The sequence below is a fragment of the Fistularia commersonii genome, chromosome 4, assembly GCF_037954325.1.
Source record: "Fistularia commersonii isolate RoL2024-O1a breed Wild chromosome 4, RoL_Fcom_v1.0, whole genome shotgun sequence".
NCBI classification, from domain to species: Eukaryota; Metazoa; Chordata; class Actinopteri; order Syngnathiformes; family Fistulariidae; genus Fistularia; species Fistularia commersonii.
In genome coordinates this window covers 4,794,748-4,816,075 of record NC_141287.1, presented here as the reverse complement: position 1 = coordinate 4,816,075, position 21,328 = coordinate 4,794,748, and the positions used below count along the sequence as shown (strand labels likewise).

The 21,328-nt window shown below is 41.2% G+C and overlaps 4 protein-coding genes across 4 annotated transcripts; all 4 read right to left on the bottom strand.

Moving 5' to 3' along the window:
• Positions 1-5,032: 5,032 nt before the first annotated feature.
• On the bottom strand, positions 5,033-5,925 carry LOC147234443 (gamma-crystallin M3-like). The gene is made up of 3 exons (XM_086144829.1): positions 5,809-5,925; positions 5,479-5,718; positions 5,033-5,364 (listed from the first exon to the last, which is right to left on the bottom strand). The coding sequence occupies exons 1-3, from the start codon at positions 5,845-5,847 to the stop codon at positions 5,086-5,088; spliced, it is 558 nt and encodes a 185-aa protein (XP_086000955.1). The 5' UTR covers positions 5,848-5,925; the 3' UTR covers positions 5,033-5,085.
• A 2,981-nt stretch (positions 5,926-8,906) lies between these two features.
• Positions 8,907-9,857, bottom strand: LOC147234442 (gamma-crystallin M3-like). Its single transcript, XM_086144795.1, has 3 exons — positions 9,773-9,857; positions 9,335-9,577; positions 8,907-9,230 (listed from the first exon to the last, which is right to left on the bottom strand). The coding sequence occupies exons 1-3, from the start codon at positions 9,782-9,784 to the stop codon at positions 8,955-8,957; spliced, it is 531 nt and encodes a 176-aa protein (XP_086000921.1). The 5' UTR covers positions 9,785-9,857; the 3' UTR covers positions 8,907-8,954.
• Positions 9,858-11,895: 2,038 nt separating this feature from the next.
• On the bottom strand, positions 11,896-12,759 carry LOC147234441 (gamma-crystallin M3-like). The gene is made up of 3 exons (XM_086144797.1): positions 12,679-12,759; positions 12,300-12,542; positions 11,896-12,222 (listed from the first exon to the last, which is right to left on the bottom strand). The coding sequence occupies exons 1-3, from the start codon at positions 12,706-12,708 to the stop codon at positions 11,944-11,946; spliced, it is 552 nt and encodes a 183-aa protein (XP_086000923.1). The 5' UTR covers positions 12,709-12,759; the 3' UTR covers positions 11,896-11,943.
• A 2,574-nt stretch (positions 12,760-15,333) lies between these two features.
• LOC147234440 (gamma-crystallin M3-like) lies at positions 15,334-16,206 on the bottom strand. The gene is made up of 3 exons (XM_086144793.1): positions 16,086-16,206; positions 15,754-15,996; positions 15,334-15,669 (listed from the first exon to the last, which is right to left on the bottom strand). The coding sequence occupies exons 1-3, from the start codon at positions 16,149-16,151 to the stop codon at positions 15,391-15,393; spliced, it is 588 nt and encodes a 195-aa protein (XP_086000919.1). The 5' UTR covers positions 16,152-16,206; the 3' UTR covers positions 15,334-15,390.
• Between the last annotated feature and the right edge of the window lie 5,122 nt (positions 16,207-21,328).

Sequence of the window (21,328 nt, the reverse complement as noted above, 5' to 3'; positions counted from 1 at the left end):
TTAACTTTTTAAAATTGAAATCTTCTTCTTCTTTCGGCTTTTCCCTTCAGGGGTCGCCACAGCGAGTCAACTTTCTCCATCTAACCCTATTCTCTGTATCCTCTTCTCTCACACCAACTACCTTCATATCCTCTCTAACTGAGTCCATAAATCTTTTCTTTGGTCTTCCTCGAGACCTCTTGCCTGGCAGCTTCAATTCCAGCATCCGTCTACCAATATATTCTCTATCCCTCCGCTGTACATGACCGAACCATCTCAGTCTGGCTTCTCTGACCTTCTCTCCAAAACATCTAACATGTGCTGTACCTCTGATAGCCTCATTTCTGATCCTATCCATCCTGGTCACTCCCAAAGAGAACCTTAACATCTTCATCTCTGCAACCTCTAGTTCTGCCTGCTGCCTATTGGTCATTGTAACGGTTTCTAGTCCATACATCATCGCTGGTCTCACCACTGTCTTGTACACCTTTCCTTTTATTCTGGCTGATAGTCTTCTATCACATAGTACCCCTGACACTTTTCTCCACCCATTCCAACCTGCTTGGGCTCTTCACCTCTTTTCCACACTCTCCGTTGCTCTGGACTGTTGACCCTAAGTACCTGAAATCCTCCAGCTTCTTGATCTCCACTCCCTGTAGCCTCACCGTTCCACCCGAGTTCCCCTCATTCACACACATATACTCTGTCTTGCTGCGACTAACTTTCATTCCTCTCCTTTCCAGAGCATACCTCCACCTCTCTAGGTTTTCCTCTACCTGTTGTCTGCTCTCACTACAGATTACAATGTCATCTGCAAACATCATGGTCCATGGAAATTCCTACATAACTTCATCTGTCAGCCTGTCTATCACCATTGCAAACAAGAAGGAACTCAGAGCTTATCCCTGATGGAGTCCCACCTCCACCTTGATCTTCTCTGTTACCCCTACAGCACACCGCACCACCACCTCACAACTAGCATACATGTCCTGCACCAGTCTAACATACTTCTCTGCCACTCCAGAGTTCCTCATACAATACCAGAGCTCCTCTCTTGGCACCCTGTCATATGCTTTTTCTAGGTCTACAAAAACGCAATGCAGCTCCCTCTGGCCTTCTCTGTACTTTTCTATTAGCATTCTCAACGCAAATACTGCATCTGTAGTACTCTCTCGAGGCATGAAGCCACACTGCTGTTCACAAATGCTGACTTCGGCTCTCAGTCTAGTTTCCACTGCTCTTTCCCATAACTTCATTGTATGGCTCATCAACTTTATCCCTCTATAGTTGCCACAATTCTGCACATTCCCTTTATTCTTAAAAATAGGCACCATCGCACTTTGTCTCCATTCTTCAGGCATCTTCTTCTAACCCACACCTCCACAGGTATATTACCATGACCAACTGCTTTTCCACTCTTCATCCTCTTCAATGCCTTCCTCACTTCCCTTTTACTAATTTGTGCTACTTTGTGGTCCCCTCTTCTACCCTTGCCTCTCTTTCATTTTCCACATTCATCAGCTCTTCAAAGTACTCTTTCCATCTTCCCATAACTCTTCTAGCATCTGTCAATACATTTCCCTCTCTATCCCTAATCACCCGGACCTGTTGTTCATCCTTTCCATCATTATCTCTCTGTTTCGCCAAACTGTTTAGATCATTCTCTCCCTCCTTACAGTCCAACTGAGCATACAAGTCATCGTACGCCCTTTGTTTTGCCTTTGCTACCTCTATTTTTACCTTTCTCCGCATCTCCCTGAACTCCTGTCTGTTCTCTTCAGTCCTCTCATTATCCCACTTCTTCTTCGCCAACTGCTTTCTCTGTATATACTCCTGCACTTCCTCATTCCACCACCAAGTCTCCTTATCTACTTTCCTTCCAGATGACACACCAAGTACTCTTCTACCTGTCTCCCTGATAACACTAGCTGTAGTTGTCCAATCATCTGGAAGCTCACCCTGACCACCCAGACCCTTTCTCAACTCCTCCCTGAAAGCCATACAACACTCTTCACTTTTCAGCTTCCACCACTTTGTCCTCTGCTCTGCCTTTGTCCTCTTGATCTTCCTTGCCACAAGAGTCATCCTACAAACCAGCATCCTATGCTGTCTGGCTACACTCTCACCTGCAACTACTTTGCAGTCACTGATCTCTTTCAGGTTACCTTGTCGATACAAGATGTAGTCTACCTGAGTGCTCCTGCCTCCACTCTTATAAGAGGAAATAGGTGTACACTACAGCCATTTTCATCCTTTTTGCAAAATCTACCACCATCTGTCCCTCTGCATTCCTATCCTGGATACCAAATCTGCCCATCGCTCTTCATTCCCTCTATTGCCTTCACCAAAATGTCCATTGAAGTCTGCACCAATTACCAGTCTCTCATTTCTGGGAATATTCTGCATCACTTCATCAAACCCATTCCAGAACTTCTCCTTCTCTTCAGATTCACATCCCACCTGCGGGGCATAGCCACTAACAACATTGAGCATCACACCTTCAATTTCCAATTCAGACTCATAAGTCTATCTGACATTCTTTTCACCTCTAGGACGTTCTTAACAAACTCCTCCTTCAAGATAACTCCAACTCCATTTCTCTTCTTGTCAGTACCATAATAGTACAACTTAAAGCCTGCTCCTAAGCTTCTAGCCTTAGTACCTTTCCACCTGGTCTCCCGGACACACAGTATATCCACCTTCCTTCTCTGCATCATGTCGACCAACTCTCTACCTTTTCCTGTCATAGTCCCAATATTCAAAGTCCCTACTTTCAGTCCCAGGCTCATTCCTTTCCACCTCTCTCTCTGCTTCCCAACACGCACTCTTCCTCTTCTTGTTCTTGTTCTTCGACCCACAGTAGCCCAATTTCCATTGGTACCCTGTGGGTCATCAGTACCAATAGCAGTCGTTGTTAACCCGGTCTGCGACCGATCCGGTATCGTATAGTTTTGGTTGACTTGCATGTTTGGTTTTGGCAAAAGTTTTACGCCGGATGCCCTTCCTGACGCAACCCTCTGCATTTATTCGGGCCTGGGATCAGCACAGGGAGACACTGCTCCGTGCCCCCCCAAGGCAGGCTTGGAGAGACACGGGCCAGTGCTGCCCTGAGGCTGCATTACTTTTCAAAATTGAAATATTATTGTTTATTCATTAATTTATATCAAATAATCGAAACTCGGCTTTCAATGCTTATACATTTTTTCATGCAGCAAAAAGTAGTAAATACAGAGACATCTTATTTCCATTAGGCTGCTCCCTTCAGGGGTTGCCACAGACCCTATTCTCTGTATCATCTTCTCTAACTTCATGACCTCTTTCATTCCATCCATAAATCATCTCTTTGGTCTTCCTCAAGTCCCTCTGTCTCAGTTCAAACCTGAGAACCCTGCAACAAATATATTCACAATCCCTCTTGTGTACATGTCCAAACCATTTCAGTCTGATCCTATCCATCCTCGTCACTCCCAAAGAGAATCTTAACATCTTCATCTCTGCTGGCTCAAGCTTTGCTCCCTGTCTTTTCCTAAATGCCACTGTACTCTTTATCACAATTTACCCCCAACCCTTTTCCCCACCTCTTCCAGCCCAAGTTAATGCATACCTTCACCTCTTTTCACCCACAAATGCTCTTCATGTATTTGACAGACAACTGAAGATATTTTAATTCAGATGACCCCTGACAAATGGAACAAAAGACAACACACGTAAGATTACGTTTTTATTAACTATCAAAATGCAGAGTTTAACCTAATGATGGCCTATTTGGATTGAGTTGTTGTCTGTCATATTATGAACTTGAAGTCGTTTGACTGAAATAGGGCCCTTCATCCTTTCACTCTATTTACATCCGATGATACAATTATTCTGAAGCAAAGTGCGTGGTAAAGAAAACAGCAGGCACAGCCTGTGTTTGCAGGCAGGAGCAGCAAACAGAATAAGATCTTTGTCTCTTTGTTAATTGGTCAAGCACTTACGTGTGCAGACTGTCGCTGCAATTCCCAGCTTTGCCATTGAAGAGGTTCAGATGAAATGCATGACAGAATTAGAAAAGCAGGTTTCACTCCTTGTTTAGCTTTACCATTTCATATTCCAATATGGGTAATCTCACTAAGTTGCTCTTTTGTTCCAATGAATGACACTTCAAGCCCAGTTGCCAAGACAAGAAGATTTTGACAAGAATATATATAGGTGATTTGTTTTTATTTGATGTTTAGTGTGCCTGAGCAGATTATGAGTTACCTTTAAAAGACTGAATGCACCCTGTGATTCACCTGTTCATTGGAATTAAGCTGAATTAATGTATTGCCAGGCTGTTTCAACAAATCCTGTCAGTGTTGTGTTGGACCTTTGAATGCATGTTCAAATAGTCACTGTGTCCTTTTTCACCTAACGCCTCCAAGTGTGTCTGACTATTGAACTGAAAGTGAATCTTATTTGCATATGCTTTGGTGTAACCTGCTTTTAATAACCTGACAGTTTTTTGGTCAATTCCTCAGGCGGCATGATTCTTAAATTGCAATTGGGTTTTTGGCTTTGTTGTTATGCGTAAAGGCTGTACCTGTTGTTTACAGGAAATATCAGCTTGTGAACTTCCTATCATCGTGAAAATAATTTCTGCTGCTGTCTCATTATGTGATTAGAATATTGTGATTTGCAACTGTTTCCCAATCTGGCTTCGGTACTTTGAGGTAATGCACAATTAATCTACAAGCCTTTGTTTCACAAATGTGATTCACACCATGTTTTTTCATTTCCATTTTTCTGTTCATAAACAAACCCTTATATTTGTGAAAACAACTGCTTGCTCCATTTGAATCCCCATCACAGATCTCTGTTTCTTTATTTTTCAAGATGACATAGTTACCCATTTATGTACTACCTTTGTGTAATCCAATAAAAGTACTGATTATTTCTCATGTAACAAAGCTTATCTTATGCACCAGTTAAAATATATATTTTTTTCCTGCTGGTATTTCAGTCAGTCCCTGTAGGGCAGCGTAGGTGCATCAAAGAATTCTTCCATGTACGTGAAATAAGACAGGACGTCAACTAAAAGGGAATGGCAAGATTTTATTTAAATTTTGGCTTCCATTCACTGATGCTTCAATAACAGGAATCCATGATACGCCTCATGCTCATGAACCTGGTGCCACTCATGCCCAGCTCCCTGAAGCTCCTGTACTCGCCGGGCCTCAGATACAACATCCTGCCTCTGTACTGGGGCTGCTCGTACAGCAGCCAGTGGCCGTCCATCACATTGCAGGACATGCATTCGGGCATGCGGTAGCGGTCCAACATGTTCTCACAGTCGTCCATCAGCTCATTCATCTGACCACCGAAGTTCTCCCTCTCGTAGATTCTCATCCTGAACTGACCTCTGTGCTGTACATTTAAGTTCAGAAATATAAGTCATTGATATCCCCCTTTCAAAATGCATGTCAATTCTTCCAATTTCGTCAAGAGATAATTTAAGCTTGAAATATCACAGTGAATTACCATGGGGATCATGCGGCAAGACCTGATGCAATCACTCATTCCCATGCGCTGGTAGTCAGAGTACTCTCCCCTCCTGACAAAAAATTGGTTTCCCATGTAGTTGTTGCGATCGTAGACCATGAAGCAGCCACTCTCCACCCTGCAGGAGTGGCACCTGCTCAGATAGGAGGACATGTCAGGACAGTCACTGCTGGTCTCATAGGAGCGACCCTGGAAGTTCCTGTCCTCATAGAAGATGATCTAAAAAAAAGGCATTGCAAAGATGACCCTACAGTTATATAAAAGCAATAGAAAACCAAAGTAAATTTGTATAAATGAACTCATACACACCTTTCCCATGGTCATGGCTACAGGTAGATGTGTTTTCATCAAAAAAGACTGCCCAGTTTCCTCAATGTCCAGGTCTGTTGCTTTTATACCTGACTCTCGTACCCACAGGATGCATGATCCCATTGTTCAAATTCCTGACAGAGCAACATGGAGCAGAGGCCCCGGGGCCCAGTTCAATTCAAAGAGACTTTTAACAGATTGTGATTTGCGGTGGTTGCATTTGTTAGAAGAGGCCCCACTCTGTATTCTCTGCATTGTCTTTGCTGACAAACAAGAGGGAACATGTTTTTAACATGCAAACCCTTTTTGGGCATATCTATAAATTATACTGTATATCCATATATATCCATAAATCTCATCCTTTCAAAAGTCATGCAGAACAGACCTGACATTATTTCAGGGGAAAAAATGAGTGCATACTTAAGCCAACATTATCCATGATTCTTTGAACAAACAATGATTAATACAAATGAACCAAGGCCACATCTGAGCTGATAACTGAGCTAATAACAGTGGAGCATCACTGAACAAAGTATTGCTGTTTTCTGTTAATTATGAATTGTACAGCAATATATATGAATATGAATATGTCAATCTGCACACACCGGTCCTCCTGTGTGAGGGAAATGTCTTATTTTTTTGTGTCTATATCAGAAGGATGTCACTGCTTGAAATTAAATGATCTGAATAAGACACAGCCCACAAACCCAGGTGTTACCAGTCGCACAGCATGTGACTAGTATTGTTTTCACAGTGTCCTTGTGTGTGTGTGTCCCTGTGAGAGGTTGTATGTTTTCCCACCCATAAAACAAAAACATACACACGGCCTTCTGTGTGTTGCAGATTCCTTAAACTGCCAGTTATCTCACGAGTGAAAGTGTGGCTGCCAATCTACATATGCAGTGTCTTTTCTAGAGTAACTTATATACTGAAAAAATGTAGCTTACTGGTATAGCATGAAAACTCACACCTTGGAGTGAGGAATTGTGTCTGTGTGAATTAGGAGCAATGTTGTAAAGTACGGTTAGGGTATCAGTGTGTTCTATGAGGCATTCCATTACACTCACGGCTGCGTCACAAACAAGGTTTAGTCAAGTTAAGTCAGATTTTATTTATACAGTGCTAAATTACAGCAGATAGAGACATGAGTTGCCTCATGTATCTTTACACGCAGAGCACACATCTTAAAGTTATTTATAGAAACCCAACAGTCCTCCATGAACAAGCACTAAGGTAGTGGTGAGGAAGCACCTTTACGGGGCAGAAACCTTGGACAGATCCCAGTGGAAGTGACACAGTAAAATCATACTTCAAGGCATTTTCAAACACGTTCAATGCTTATTGGTTTGGCCTGTGATTAGGGGTTGTGATATGTTTGCTGTTAATTTGAATGTGCATAATGTGAGGAGACCGACATAAGAATGTGTCATGCTCTCTCAATTGCAAAAAGGTTACAGGTTGACTTCACTGTCATATTATTCTAACACTTCATCTATCATCGGCATTATCCATACATTATGATAAGCACTTATATATTTGGGACTTACATCAAGATTTAAAGGCACAAAAAGTTGAATCCGTTTTTCAAAACAACACCCAGTCTCATTAAGACAGTGTGAATGATTATCAGTTGTTTTTTAAAGCAAATTAGAAATTCAGCAAAAGAAGACACACTTACATGCATGCAAGCACATAAACTCACACAGACAAACCCTTCAACATTGATTGTGAAGCCAAACAACATTCATATATTAGTCAATGGTGCTTTAATGACATTAAAAATACAGCCTGATTGATACAAAACAAATCTACAACAACCATCAAACTTTAACAACTGGCTGATGAAACATCTTCAGTAAAGGAACGTCCTGTATGACCACCAGTATCATGTCAATGAATCCACAGAATCAGCAGTGCTTCACAGGTTGGAAAAAATTCTCATTCCATTTAAGAAGTATGAATAATCTTAAGAACATAACTTTTAGATAATTGCAATAACATTATATATACAATGTTATGCAATCATGTGATCCTGTGAGGATACATTGTATGGATTACATGATACTAAAGTTTAATCAGTGTTCATCAGTTATGGATTTCAATAAACATTAATATCCGGGATCACAACCGCGCCACACACATTATCATTTTCAAATCTATCTTAGAGGGCCTTCTTATATCGGTTGATTTATGTTCTTTTCAAAGTGTTACATTTCAGTTTTTTTTTTTAGATCATAAAATATTTGACAATAGTTTCATGGTTCTGTGCACTGTTGGAGGTGAAGCCCACCAAAAAGCAGGCATTTAAACCTCAGCAATAGATTTAGGGTCTATCACATTGGATCATTTAAATTTATGGTTTTATGTATAACTTGGGAGAGTTTTTGTAATATGAATATCATTAATGATCTGAATGTTGGGGTTTGGTAAATCACATTAAAGATAAATTTAATGGTCATGAGATATCTCATTTGGTGAAAAATGTGACATATGCCAAGATGGTCCCAAGACCCCTTAAATATAATATTATCCACGGCAGCTCTGAATTCAGAGGAAAGTATCAAAATATTTCAGTCCAACTCCTGCAATGTAACTTGTCTATTCATTGATTCATGAAAAGAAAAATGGAATCTCCACTTGAATTCACACTCTAGGTTAGAATAGAATTTCAAAAAATTATCTTTGCTCATATCTCTTATTTTCTGCCAGTTGCAGAATAAAAGCTTTGACTTCCGTGTGATTTTGATATCATTGACTCCTGCTTCTCTCATCTTACAGGATTATTTTGCACACATTTCTGGCAATGCTTTCAAAATGGGGAAATACTATTAACAAACTGGATATAAGCTTTTATAGGCTACAATGTTCCAAACTAACACATGGATGAATGCATGCAAGCATGCACTTAAACAAGTATGCACATATTTCATATCTATTTTAAAATACTAATTTGCAACATCTATAGACTGAAGTTGTGGAATCAAAAACTATCTTCTCCCGGTGTCACGCACGAGGCTCTTCATAGCAGCTGGAGCACAATTTGATCATGGGAAAAAAATTTCATACATTTCCAGAATTATAAAAATGCTCATGCCAAGTAGAAGTAGTAAAAATCTTTAATTTCATAGATTTTTCTTTTCTTCCATTTAGCAGGAGTCGGTGATGCGTCTGATGGAGCTGAATCTGGTTGCATTGTATCCAATTTCCCTGAAGCTCCTGTACTCCCCAGGACTCAGGTAGATCATCTTCCCTCTGTAGTTGGGCTGCTCGTACATCAGCCAGTGGCCATCCAGCACCTGGCAGGACTGGCAGTCGGACATGCTGTGTTGTTCCTGCAGGTTGTCACTGTCCTCCATCAGCTCATTCATCTGGCCGCCAAGGTTCTCCAGCTCATACAGCCTTATCCTGAAGGAACCTTTGTGCTGATCAGAGATAGTACAATCAATCATACAATTGGGTGATCTTTGAATTGACGGATGATGATGTATAGCACCTTGTTTTTCAAGATTTCAGAGTGAGGTCATACCATTGGGATTATCCTACAGGACCTGATGCAGTCGCTGAAACCAACCATGCGCTGATAATCACAATACTCTCCCCTCCTTAGGAAGTACTGCTGACCCATGTAGTTTGGACGGTCATAGATCATGAAGCAGCCGCTCTCCACCTTGCAAGAGTGGCACCTGCTCAGGTGGGAGGACATATCTGCGCAGTCGCTGCTAGACTCATAGGAGCGACCCTGGAAGTTCTTGTCCTCGTAGAAGATGATCTAGAAATCAATTCATCAGCCTTACTTGACAATCATTGATAATGAGAAATAAATAAAATAATCAATTATCGCTATCATTGATTATCTATTTAAAGAAAATAAACAGAATGTATTAAGTCATGAAATACACTAGCACAAACAATTGACTTAGGTAAAGAATTAACTGTGAAAATCAAATCAAAATGAAATGCCTACCTTGCCGTGCATGTTGGCTGATGTATTGAGTGATGCTATAGTGATCCTATGCCAGATTTAGGCCTATTTTATACCTAACGGGACATGCAAACAATCGACAGCACCATTGTATGGAAGTGATGAGTTAGCAGCATGCAAGGTTAGTCCCTCTGTTTGTGAATGCTGATGGGAAAAAGTTATTATGTATCCTCTCACAGGCTCTATCATTCTAGATTACATGGCCTCATCCAACATTTACCCTTTTATCACTTTATATGGTATGACAGAACTATCAAAATGTTCATTCCTGTCATGATGAGAATACATTTTCTCAAATGCACATCTTCAGATAATTATTTCAAGGAATGTAATATTTATATGCGGGTATAGCTTATTTTCATGAATAAGCTCTATCATTGTAGTCGTAAACTGATTGTTCCATGGCTTTGTATGATTGACTTTTAGAGATTTCAGTATTCTCATCGCATTTCATGTTTTTCCTGTTGTTCAAATGGGGTATGATGACTTTGGAAAATTATACACTTTTTCACAGAACCAAGAATACTGAGTATGGACCTTGTTCTGCATTTGTTGGCTAGCTCCAATTTTATTTTAAATAATTCATTTCTCTTGGAACGCTTGAATTTTATCTGTTTTGTAGTTATTGCATTGGGAGGTTGAAATACTTTATTCAGTGCAAATTTAAATGAATGAGGTTTTAAGAATGGGGATTGAAATTCATCACATCATGCTAAAAGAGAGAAAAGTAGAATGTTGCAAGACATATTTTGTTACACAAATGAAATAAGACAACAAATAATTTTGATCTCAATTTGAAATCAGTATCCTGTAATTGGATCGATTCGTGGTTGATTGAATTAATTATATGAAGTAGAAAATAGAACATTTTTCCAAATACGGCATTTATTTCAATGATATTTTCACATCATAAATACCTGTGACTGGTTAAAATGAGGATAAAATGTACAGTGAAAATGTAATCTTTTTATTCTCCTCTATATTGAATTCATTGAGAACTATAGATAGTTGAATAAAATTGAAAAAATCCACGATGGGTGATGTTTATACTGCATATTTTGACTTGTCTTTACTTAATAAGCTTGTCTTATTGCTAAGATCAGTAAGATCAGTACACCTATGATAATAGGACTGTAAATAATTGTTGTTTATTAGTATAAATTACTGTTCAATTCTCTTCCTTGTTGCATCCACAAGAACAGCACTTGCAAACCATTACATATGTAGTGTAAGTGATGCCATATATACAGGAGGAATAAACACTTGTTTTATCTAGGGTCAGATATCACATTTATTTTTTTCATTCCTCCATCAATTACAAGTGCCAAGATTTACCCCTCTGCTACAAAAATATTACATGAGGCTGCTGAAATCCAAGATTTGATGCATTTTTGAATCATGATCTGAATTTTAAAACATTAAAAAAAAAGCCAACTTGACATTTTTGGTGGGACATCTAAGCATACCGTGTTTGATCCAATAATCAATCCTATAATCAATAATCGATAATCAAAAATAATATCATGAAAGCTGTGAGTATACAGTTTTTGTAATTCATGTATCAAGGGACAATTATGAAGAAAATTGATGTTACTTGTTTTTGAAAATTGATTTGTCTTTTGTTGTATATATTTTTTTCCATTGCACCTTATACAAAACACTGAATAATTCTATTTCACTAGTAATGCTTTTGGGTGACACAGAGACGCAGTGGTCAGTGCTTTGGCCTCACAGCATGAAGGAAACCTGGTTTGATTCTGACAAGGGGACCTTTACTGTGTGGAGTTTGCATGTTCTCCCCTTGCCTGAGTGGGTTTCTTATGGGTTCTCTGGTTTCCTCCCACAGTCCAAAAACATGCAGCAGGTTAATTGGAACAAGTTGGGAAAAGTTGCCCAGAATGGGTGAGTGAATGACTGTGTCTGTATATGTGGCCCTGCGATTGACAGGTGACCAGACCAGCGTGTACCTCGCCTCTTGCCCGATGACAGCTGAGATAGGCTCCAGCATTCCCTGTGACCCTGAGTGCAGGATAAGGGGCCGAAGATGCATTGATGGATGTTGCTTTTTTTTTAATGCAAAGATAAGAAGAACGTCACAAGCAAAATTTTAATGTTTCATCATATCATTGTTTTTTTTTATTTACAAAATAATTTCACAAGCACATGTCGATGATACGCCTCATGCTCATGAACCTGGTGCTGCTCAGGCCCAGCTCCCTGAAGCTCCTGTACTCGCCAGGCCTCAGGTACATCATCTTGCCCCTGAAGTTGGGCTGCTCGTAAAGCAGCCAGTGACCTTCCATCACCTGGCAGGACTGGCATTCAGACATGCGGAAGTGCTCCATGATGTTCTCACAGTCGTCAATCAGCTCATTCATCTGACCGCTGAAGTTCTCCCTCTCGAAGATCTTGATCCTGAATTGACCTCTGTGCTGTTTGGTTGAAAATTCAACATTGGTGAATCCCTTAGTCTTTTACTTTATATTAAAGATGCCAAACTGATACCTACCATAGGGATCATACGGCAAGATCTGATGCCACTGCTCATTCCCATCATGCTCATGCAGTCGGCGTACTCGCCCCTCCTCATGAAACACTGGTGACCGATGAAGTTGGGACGGTCATAGATCATGAAGCAGCCGCTCTCCACCCTGCAGGACAGGCACCTACTCAGATAGGTGGACATGTCAGGGCAGTCACTCATGCACTCAAAAGAGCGGCCCTGGAAGTTTCTTTCCTCATAGAAGATGATCTGGAAAAAAATAGATGCATTCATGAATCGCCTTGGACCAAACTGGACCATGAATGTTACACCACATGTGTTATTTTTTTGCATAATAATTTTTTTTCTTCTTCTGTTTTCTCAGGTAGAATTGTTTAATGTGTACCTTCCCCATGGTCTTTTCAGTTGTGGTCATAATTTGAACAGCTACTGCTGTTGCAACTGCCAGTGCTGCACTGTTGTCCTGACTGATTTAACCCTTGCTTTTATACCTGAGCAAACTGTACAGAGTCAATGGGCCCCCTTTGTGAAAACCCCTGACCCAGCAACATGAGTACTGTAGAGGCCTGTGGTAGTCTGCCATAATCACATGACTGGGCCCTTGAAGACTTTGTAATTTTTCCACTTTTGTTCAGGTCACACAAAAACCTTTTACTCTGTATATAGCGATAATTCTCTTCAATTCATAACCCATTTCACACCTTAGGTCTAAAACCTGAAGGGATTGGGAGTAACATTTCATAACATGGTCCAGTCACAAGAGTACTTCTCGATACATGAAAAATAATTTCTGAAAGAGCTTTTCACTGAATTTGCTTGTTTTACTTTTGTCATATCCAAACAAAAGCAAATGAAAACTGTAAAAGTACATCAAAGCCCAACAGAGTGGGGAGAGCCTCGAGTTTTTTCTGTTACTATCCAGAATGATCCAAAAAGAGGCACAGGACTGCCATCGATCTCACAAAACATCTCCAATGTCAACCAGTTTTGGTAGGTAGAAATGCACCATTTTTTTCCCCATTATTTGTGCTTTAGCAGTTACAGAAAACCAACAGTATTCTAATTTCACAAGCTTTGATATCCCCAAGTAAACCTCCTGAACTGGCTTCTATTAAAAAGGAAAAATTAAGTAGTGTATGAAGACAGAAGAATACATTACTTCACCTTATAATTTTGATTAATTTATAATGAGCATTTTTTTCCAACTTAAAGTAACTTGCATAAGAGGAAACAATACATTCATGTCAGTATTGCTGATCTCTGCTAGAAGAACCAGAGCATAGGTGACAGTGAGGAATATATGAAGTTAATTGACGGTGGGTGACGCAGTGGTTAGCGCTTCCACCTCACAATAGACCCTGGTTTGATTTCAATGGGGGCCTTTCTTTGTAGGCTTCTTGTGAGGTTTTCTCTGCCCTGCTCACACAGTCCAAAAACATCAACCCATAAGATTAATTGAAATAAATTTGAAAAATTGCTTAACTGTGTGAATGAGAACGAATGCTGGGTTTTCTCTGTACATGGACCTGCAATCGACTGGTGACCGGTCCAGGGTGAATCCCGCCTCTCCCCCAATGACTGCTGGGATAGATTTCTGCACCCCTGTGACACTGAGTGCAGGATAATTGTTTGATAATGGATTAAATGCCACTCAGTAGGAGAAAAGGTTCTTCATTCTTTGGAAGGAATTCCACTTTTTACTTAATGGAATGACTTTGGCAAAACACTAAGTTGTCACTGGGGTTTTGATAGCTGTTCTAGTTAGTTTATAGTCGGATAGACATCCCCTGAGTACCCTTGAATAAAAGGTGGCACTGTGGAGTATTTGAAGTTTCCCCCACAGTGCAACACTCACCTTCTTGCTACTGATTGAGATACACTCTTTGTATGAACTGGACATTACCAAAAAGCATTGACAACTGAAATACAATTTGGGTGGAAGCTGACAATGTTCTTGGTGGAGCCCCACTTCTCTAGGGCTATGAGGTATTAGTACCATGTTACCTGGGAGGATGCCATGCTTGTGCATGCTCAAGCACAGTCAGGACTCACTGTACTGCCCTCTGTTGGCTAATGCAGCCAGAATTGCCTGTTTGCCGTTGGTCAGAGAAGGTCAAGACTCTAACACTGAACTGACCTGTGCTGATCACCCTCCTGCTTCCAACAGCCCATTTATTCATTTTTTTCTGAACTATAGCCTCTGTGCAGTAAGCAGAAGCATGGCAGAAGACAGAGAGTGAGAAAATTTAAATAATGCGGTGGGTTCATTGTTACACTCAGATAACGGTAGCCAGTGTTTTTGAGCAAGACACAGAACCCCTAACTGCTCCCCTGGTGTTAGTCGATGGCAACCTATTGCTCAAGGTTCATCATCAGGACTTGCTGTAGTAAGGTTACTTAAGTCTCTGTTGTCCATCATCTCTTTGCTAGTCATCAGGTTTTTCTTAATAGAAAAGTCCATTAAGAAAGTTGGGGATGGTGGCTGGTTTTTGTTGCTATATTTTGTTATATTTAATTTTATCATGTTCACTTCTCACCCGTATATAGTATCACTGAATAAATACAAAAAATACACTGGAAAGGAAACCTCTAGTCCTCCTCATTCTCCCTCTTAACATGTTATGATGAAATTGCCTGAAACTGACAACGGGCACAGGTAATGGAAGTGTCCAGTGCAGGTTATTGGTATTCAAGTACTGTTTTTGATTTAATTCCGAATGACTTGCCCACTTCTTACCCATACATCAATGGCCAGGGGCCTGCAGGACATAAGCTACTGGACAGGAGGAAACTTTGCAAACTAAGAGAAATTAATCCCTTATTTGAGTCCCTTGTGTAATGGAGTGGTTGTCTAGGAGGAGGAAGATGAAAACAGTCTCTATGATGGAATAGGACCACCCCATGAATCCACACCATGTATCAGCACATACACACACACACAGGCACCAATATTATCAATATTAATTTTATGTTTCACAGCCTTGAAAGTAGTATTTTACATAATTTAGATATAACATATGTATCAAAGACAAAATTGTGCTTGTTTTTCATTTTATTTATTGGAAGTCACAAATTCAATTTACATTTTAGTGAACGATCACAAGCAAGAGTCCACGATACGCCTCATGCTCATGTACCTGATGGTACTGACACCCAGCTCCCTGAAGCTCCTGTACTCGCCGGGCCTCAGGTAGAGCATCTTGCCTCTGAAATGGGACTGCTCGTACAGCAGCCAGTGGCCTTCCATCACCTGGCATGACATGCACTCATTCATGCGGAAACGCTCCATGATGTTGTCAACGTCCTCCATGAGCTCGCTCATCTGACCACTAAAGTTTTCCTTCTCGTAGATCCTCATCCTGAACTGGCCCTTGTGCTGTAAACAATGAAGCAGTTTATAGTAATGCAGATGAAATCAAATATGGGTGTGATGAATAACAAATTTCCATCAAGCCGTTACCATGGGGATCATGCGGCAGGATCTGATACAGTCCCTCATCCCGGTCATGCTCATGTGGTCGCCGTACTCGCCCCTCCTCATGAAAACCTGGTTTCCCATGAAGTTGGGATGCTCGTAAACCATGAAGCAGCCACTCTCCACCCTGCAGGACAAGCACCTGCTCAGGACGGAGGTCATGTCAGAGCAGTCACTGACACACTCATAGGAGCGGCCCTGGAAGTTCCTGTCCTCGTAGAAGATGATCTAGGAATGAAACAAAGCGTTGTGATGTTGACTGGATGGATGTGGTCTTAACTTTTATTTCTGATTAGAAACATTTTTTTCTAAAGTACCTTGCCCCTCATGTTCAGGCCAGTGTTGCTCATGTCCAGTGGAGAAATGCTGCTCCTGTACTCCATTAATTCCTACCTGGTTAACCCTTTCCTTTTATACATGATCATATGCCCCCCTCCCCCATAGCAAACCTCATACTCAGCAACTTACTATTGAACTCCATAGAATGCTGAGGTTATGTCCATTTCATGAACTGGGTACCTCACAGTCTTTAAAAAGGCCCTTTCTCTCACCACAGAAAGCACTTTCAACAGTGAAATGTGTGAATAGGTTCGCCCATGTGATCGCGAAGAACTGTTTGCATGAGCTGTATGGTGTAAAATTGTTCTCTTTTTGGTTATGGGATTTGTTCTGTTTTATGTATTTTCCCCTTTTTGCTTCCCATCAGGTCAGTGTGTTGTGTGGTTTTTGTCTTCACATACAACTGATATGGATTATTAGTGGTATGATTTGCATATAGACATAATACACTTGCAGAGAATAAAGTAATATTGTGTAAAAATGGCCCAATACTGTTAAGTAATTTTTGTTCATATTTTTGAGGTGATTGTAAATATAATCTTAATGCAATCTATTAGTCCTCTTCTTCTTCTCCTTTCGGCTTTTCCCTTCAGGGGTCGCCACAGCAAATCAACTTTCTCCATCTAACCCTATACTCTGTATCCTCCACTCTCACACGAACTACCTTCATATCCTCTCTAATTGAGTCCATAAATCTTCTCTTTGATCTTCTTCGAGACCTCTTGCCTGGCAGCTCCAGTTCCAGCATCCGTTTACCAATATATTCACTATCACTCCTCTGTACATGACTCCTCTGTACATCTCAGTCTGGCTACTCTGACCTTCTCTCCAAAACATCTACCATGTACTGTTCCTCTGATTGACTAATTCTTGATCCTATCCATCCTGGTCACTCTCAAAGAGAATCCAAGCATCTTCATCTCTGCAACCAGTTGCTCTGCCTCCTGTCTTTTCGTCATTGGAACTGTTTCTAGTCCATACATCATCGCTGGTCTCACCACTGTCTTGTACACCTTTCCTTTCATTCTGGCCGATAGTCTTCTATCGCATAGTACCCCTGACACTTTTCTACACCCATTCCAACCTGCTTGAACCTTTCTCTTTCACCCCTCTCCTTTACACACATATACTCTGTCTTGCTGCAACTAACTTTCATTCCTCTCCTTTCCAGTGCATACATCACCTATCTAGATTGTCCTCAACCTGTTCTTTGCTCTCACTACAGATCACAATGTCAACTGCAAATATCATGGTCCATGGAGATTCCTGTCTATCTACCTCATCTGCCAGCCCGTCCTCTGGCCTTCTCTGTGCTTCTCTATTAGCATTCTCAAAGAAAATACTGCATCTGTAGTACTCTTTCGAGGCATGAAGCCATACTGCTTTCTTGGCTTGGGACTGGCTCAGGGAGCCACTGCTCCGTGCCCACTGAGGCTCTTTAGAGGTCATTTTTATTTCCAAATTTCCTCCTGGGATAACTATTATATCTTTATCAGCCAAGGTTACCACCACCTATTTTGGTTAAAGTTATCAAGGGGTGGTGCAGCACAAGGGGTTAGTTTTGTTGAGCAAGACAGTGAACCCCTAACTGCTCCCCTGGCGCTGTTCTGCTCATGGTGCATCCATGGTGGGTTAAATGCAGTAGTCAAGTTGTGCTGTATGTTACAATAAACAAATTTCTTCATGTAAGATTTTTCTTTTTATGCCCTTTATGTTAACCCTGTCCTCTCCTTATGTTAGCCACACAGTCTCTTGTTGCTCTGTAGCAGAACCCATCAACATCGTGTCCTCTGAGAGCAGTCCCTCCTGCAACTCTGACGGCAATGACGCTTCAAGTATAGTATTTACCCTTTGACTGGAATGAAGAAGACAAAAATCATATGGAATTTGTAATTTGTATGGTTGTAAGAATGAATGTATCTTTAATGTATTACCATTCATCAGGGAATATCCAAAATTTAAACCCCAGGATCACACATTACGCATTAACATCCAATGCATATTGCATAAGCGTCTAGTTGTCTTTTAATAATAATAATGATAATGATAATGACTCCCTGAAGCCTCACCATTCCCCTCAAACTCCTCTCATTCACACACATATACTCTGTCTTGCTGCTCCTAACTGTCTTCCACTCCTTTGCAGAGCATACCTCCACCTCTCTAGATTTCCTCAAGCTGTTCTCTAATCTCACTACAGATCACAATGTCATCTGCAAACATCATGGTCCATGGAAATTCCTATATAACTTCATCTGTCAGCCCGTCCATCACCATTGCAAACAAGAAGGGACTCAGAGCATATCCCTGATGGAGTCCCATCTCCACCTTGAACTCCTCTGTTTCCCCTGCAGTACAACACAGGGGACCACTGTCCAACCACTGTCTCACAGCTAGCATACATGTCCTGCACCAGTCTAACATACTTCTCTGCCACTCCAGACTTCCTCATACAATACTAGAGCTCCTCTCTTGGCACCCTGTCATATGCTTTTTTTTAGGTCTACAAAAACACAATGCAGCTCCCTCTGGCCCTCTCTGTACTTCTCTCTCAGCATTCTCAAAAAAATACTGCATCTGTTGTACTCTTTCGAGGTATGAAGCCAACGCTGACTTCTGCTCTCAGTCTAGTTTCCACTACTCTTTCCCATAACTTCATTGTATGGCTCATCAATTTTATCCCTCTATAGTTGACGCAATTCTGCACATCCCCCTTTATTCTTAAAAATGGGCACCATCACACTTTGTTTCCATTCTTGGTACGCCCTTTGTTTTGCCTGTGGTACCTCTATCTTTACCTTATGTTGTATCACCTTGTACTCCTGTCTGTTCTCCTCAGTCCTCTCAGTATACCACTTCATCTTTGCTAACCACTTTCTCTGTATATACCTCTGCACTTTCTCATTCCACCACCAAGTCTCCTTATCTACTTTCCTTCCAGATGACACACCAAGTCCTCTCCTACCTGTCTCCCTGATAACATTAGCTGTTGTTCATCTGGAAGCTCTCTGTGACCACCCAGAGCCTTTCTCAACTCCTCCCTTAAAATCACCCCACACTCCTCTCTTTTCAGCTTCCACCACTTTGTCCTATTTTCTATTCCATGACACCAGAGTCATCCTACAAACCACCATCCCATGCTGTCTGGCTACACTCTCACCTAAAACCACTTTGCTGTCTGGCTGATCTCTTTCCGGTTCCCTCGTCTATACAAGATGTAGTCTACCTGCATGCTTTACCTGGAAAAAGGTCTTCACTACAGCCATCTCCATCCTTTTTGCAAAATCTACCACCATCTGTCTCTCTGCATTCCTATCCTGTACACCAAATCTGCCCATCAGTTCTTCATCCCCTCCATTGCCTTCACCAACATGTCAATTGAAGTCTGCACCAATCACCACTCTCTCATTTCTGGGGATATTCTGCATCATCTCATCCTGCTCATTCCAGACCTTTTCCTTCTCCTCAATCTTACATTCCACCAGTGGGGCATAGCCACTAACAAAATTAAACTTCAGACTCATAAGTCTATCTGACATTCTTTTCACCTCCAGAACATTCCTAACGAACCGCTCCTTCAAGATAACTCCTAATCCATTTCTCTTCCTGCCAGTACCATGATAGTACAACTTAAAACCTGCTCCTAAGCTCCCAGCCTTACTGCCTTTTCACCTGGTCTCCTGGACATACACTATATCCACCCTCCTTCTCTGCATCATGTTGACCAACTCTCTATCTTTTCCTGTCATAGTCCCAACATCCAAAGTCCCTACTCTCAGTCCCAGGCTCTTTCCTTTCCTCTTCTCTCTCTGCTTCTGAACACGCCTTCCTCCTCTCCTTTGACCTACAGTAACCCAGTTTCCAGTGGTTTCCTGTAGGTCATCAGAGCCAAGTCTGGTCGTTGTTAACCCGGTCCTCAACCGATCTGGTATGATCTGGTTATTAAGGTTGATCGGATGTTTGGTTTTGGCAAAAGTTTCACGCCGGATGCCCTTCCTGACGCAACCCACTGCATTTATCCAGGCTTGGGACTGGTTCAGGGACACAGTGCTCCGTGCCCCCTGAGGCAGACTCAGGGCGACAGTGCCGCCCTCAGGCTGCATTGCAGGACTTAAGAAGAGCATTGGGGGGTATTATACCCCATGAATTGTAACAAAGCCTGTTATCAAAATTTTATAATGTTAGATTTACCGTATCTGGCTAGAGAGGGCACTGTATTACAGCCCCAAAACAGACAATCAAGAACCTCACTTGTCCCCAGCTATGTATCAAATTATGAGTCAAACAGCCTAACTATTGCCTTATTCCTGAATCTATGCCTTTGAAACCAACTAGCCTGTCATTGTCTGTCTCACTAAATTAGAGACGTCAGTTGGCCCGAGGTCTGGTGCAACACGCATTCTTATTGCATCACAAAGTACTGTCTTGAAATCAAACAATAACGGGAGCATTCACTGATGGGATTGTCAATGAATAATAAAAGATGGCAGCTGCCAAGGTTAGCAAAATGGCAACAACTGTGACATTGTATATCGGTTTTGATATAAATGAATGTTTCAAATACTGAAACATGGCCCATTTCACCCTGTATTCAACAACTCAATGCTTATCAATACAGAATGGCACTAAAACACCAAACTCGAACCACATGTTGAACATAATCAGACAGAAACAGTCAACTGATATTCAGACCAAATTGGATTGTGCGTAATGTGACCAATATCTCTGATTACCCATAAGTTAAACTACATGTCAACATATTGATAAAATTTTAATATGAACATGCTCTGAATAAGGTGTTTGCCAACTGGCCACTGACTGACACTGATGATACTATATGCTTAGTTTAGCCAGACACAGACACACAACAACACAGAAAATGAATGAATGTGGACACCACAGCTAAGCAACACTCTTACCTTTCAACAGGGTTTTATCTGTATGTGACTTTAGATGTGAAGGCTTAATGTGGACATCCCGGGCTGAATGTAACTCTTGGGGAGTAAAATTGTATGTGACCATATAAGTAGCCCAGGCTATGACAACTGATTCTTATTGGGTGCTGTTCTCTTGGTCCAGCTCGTCAACTTCACCATGACCTTTCAGGGCTTTTTCCAAATATGTGCTCAGCAAGAGTTCACAGAAGTCATTTCTTTCATTCTTTGACATGAGTAACAACCATTTCCATGCAGGACTCACTTACCTCAGACTGTCCCACAGT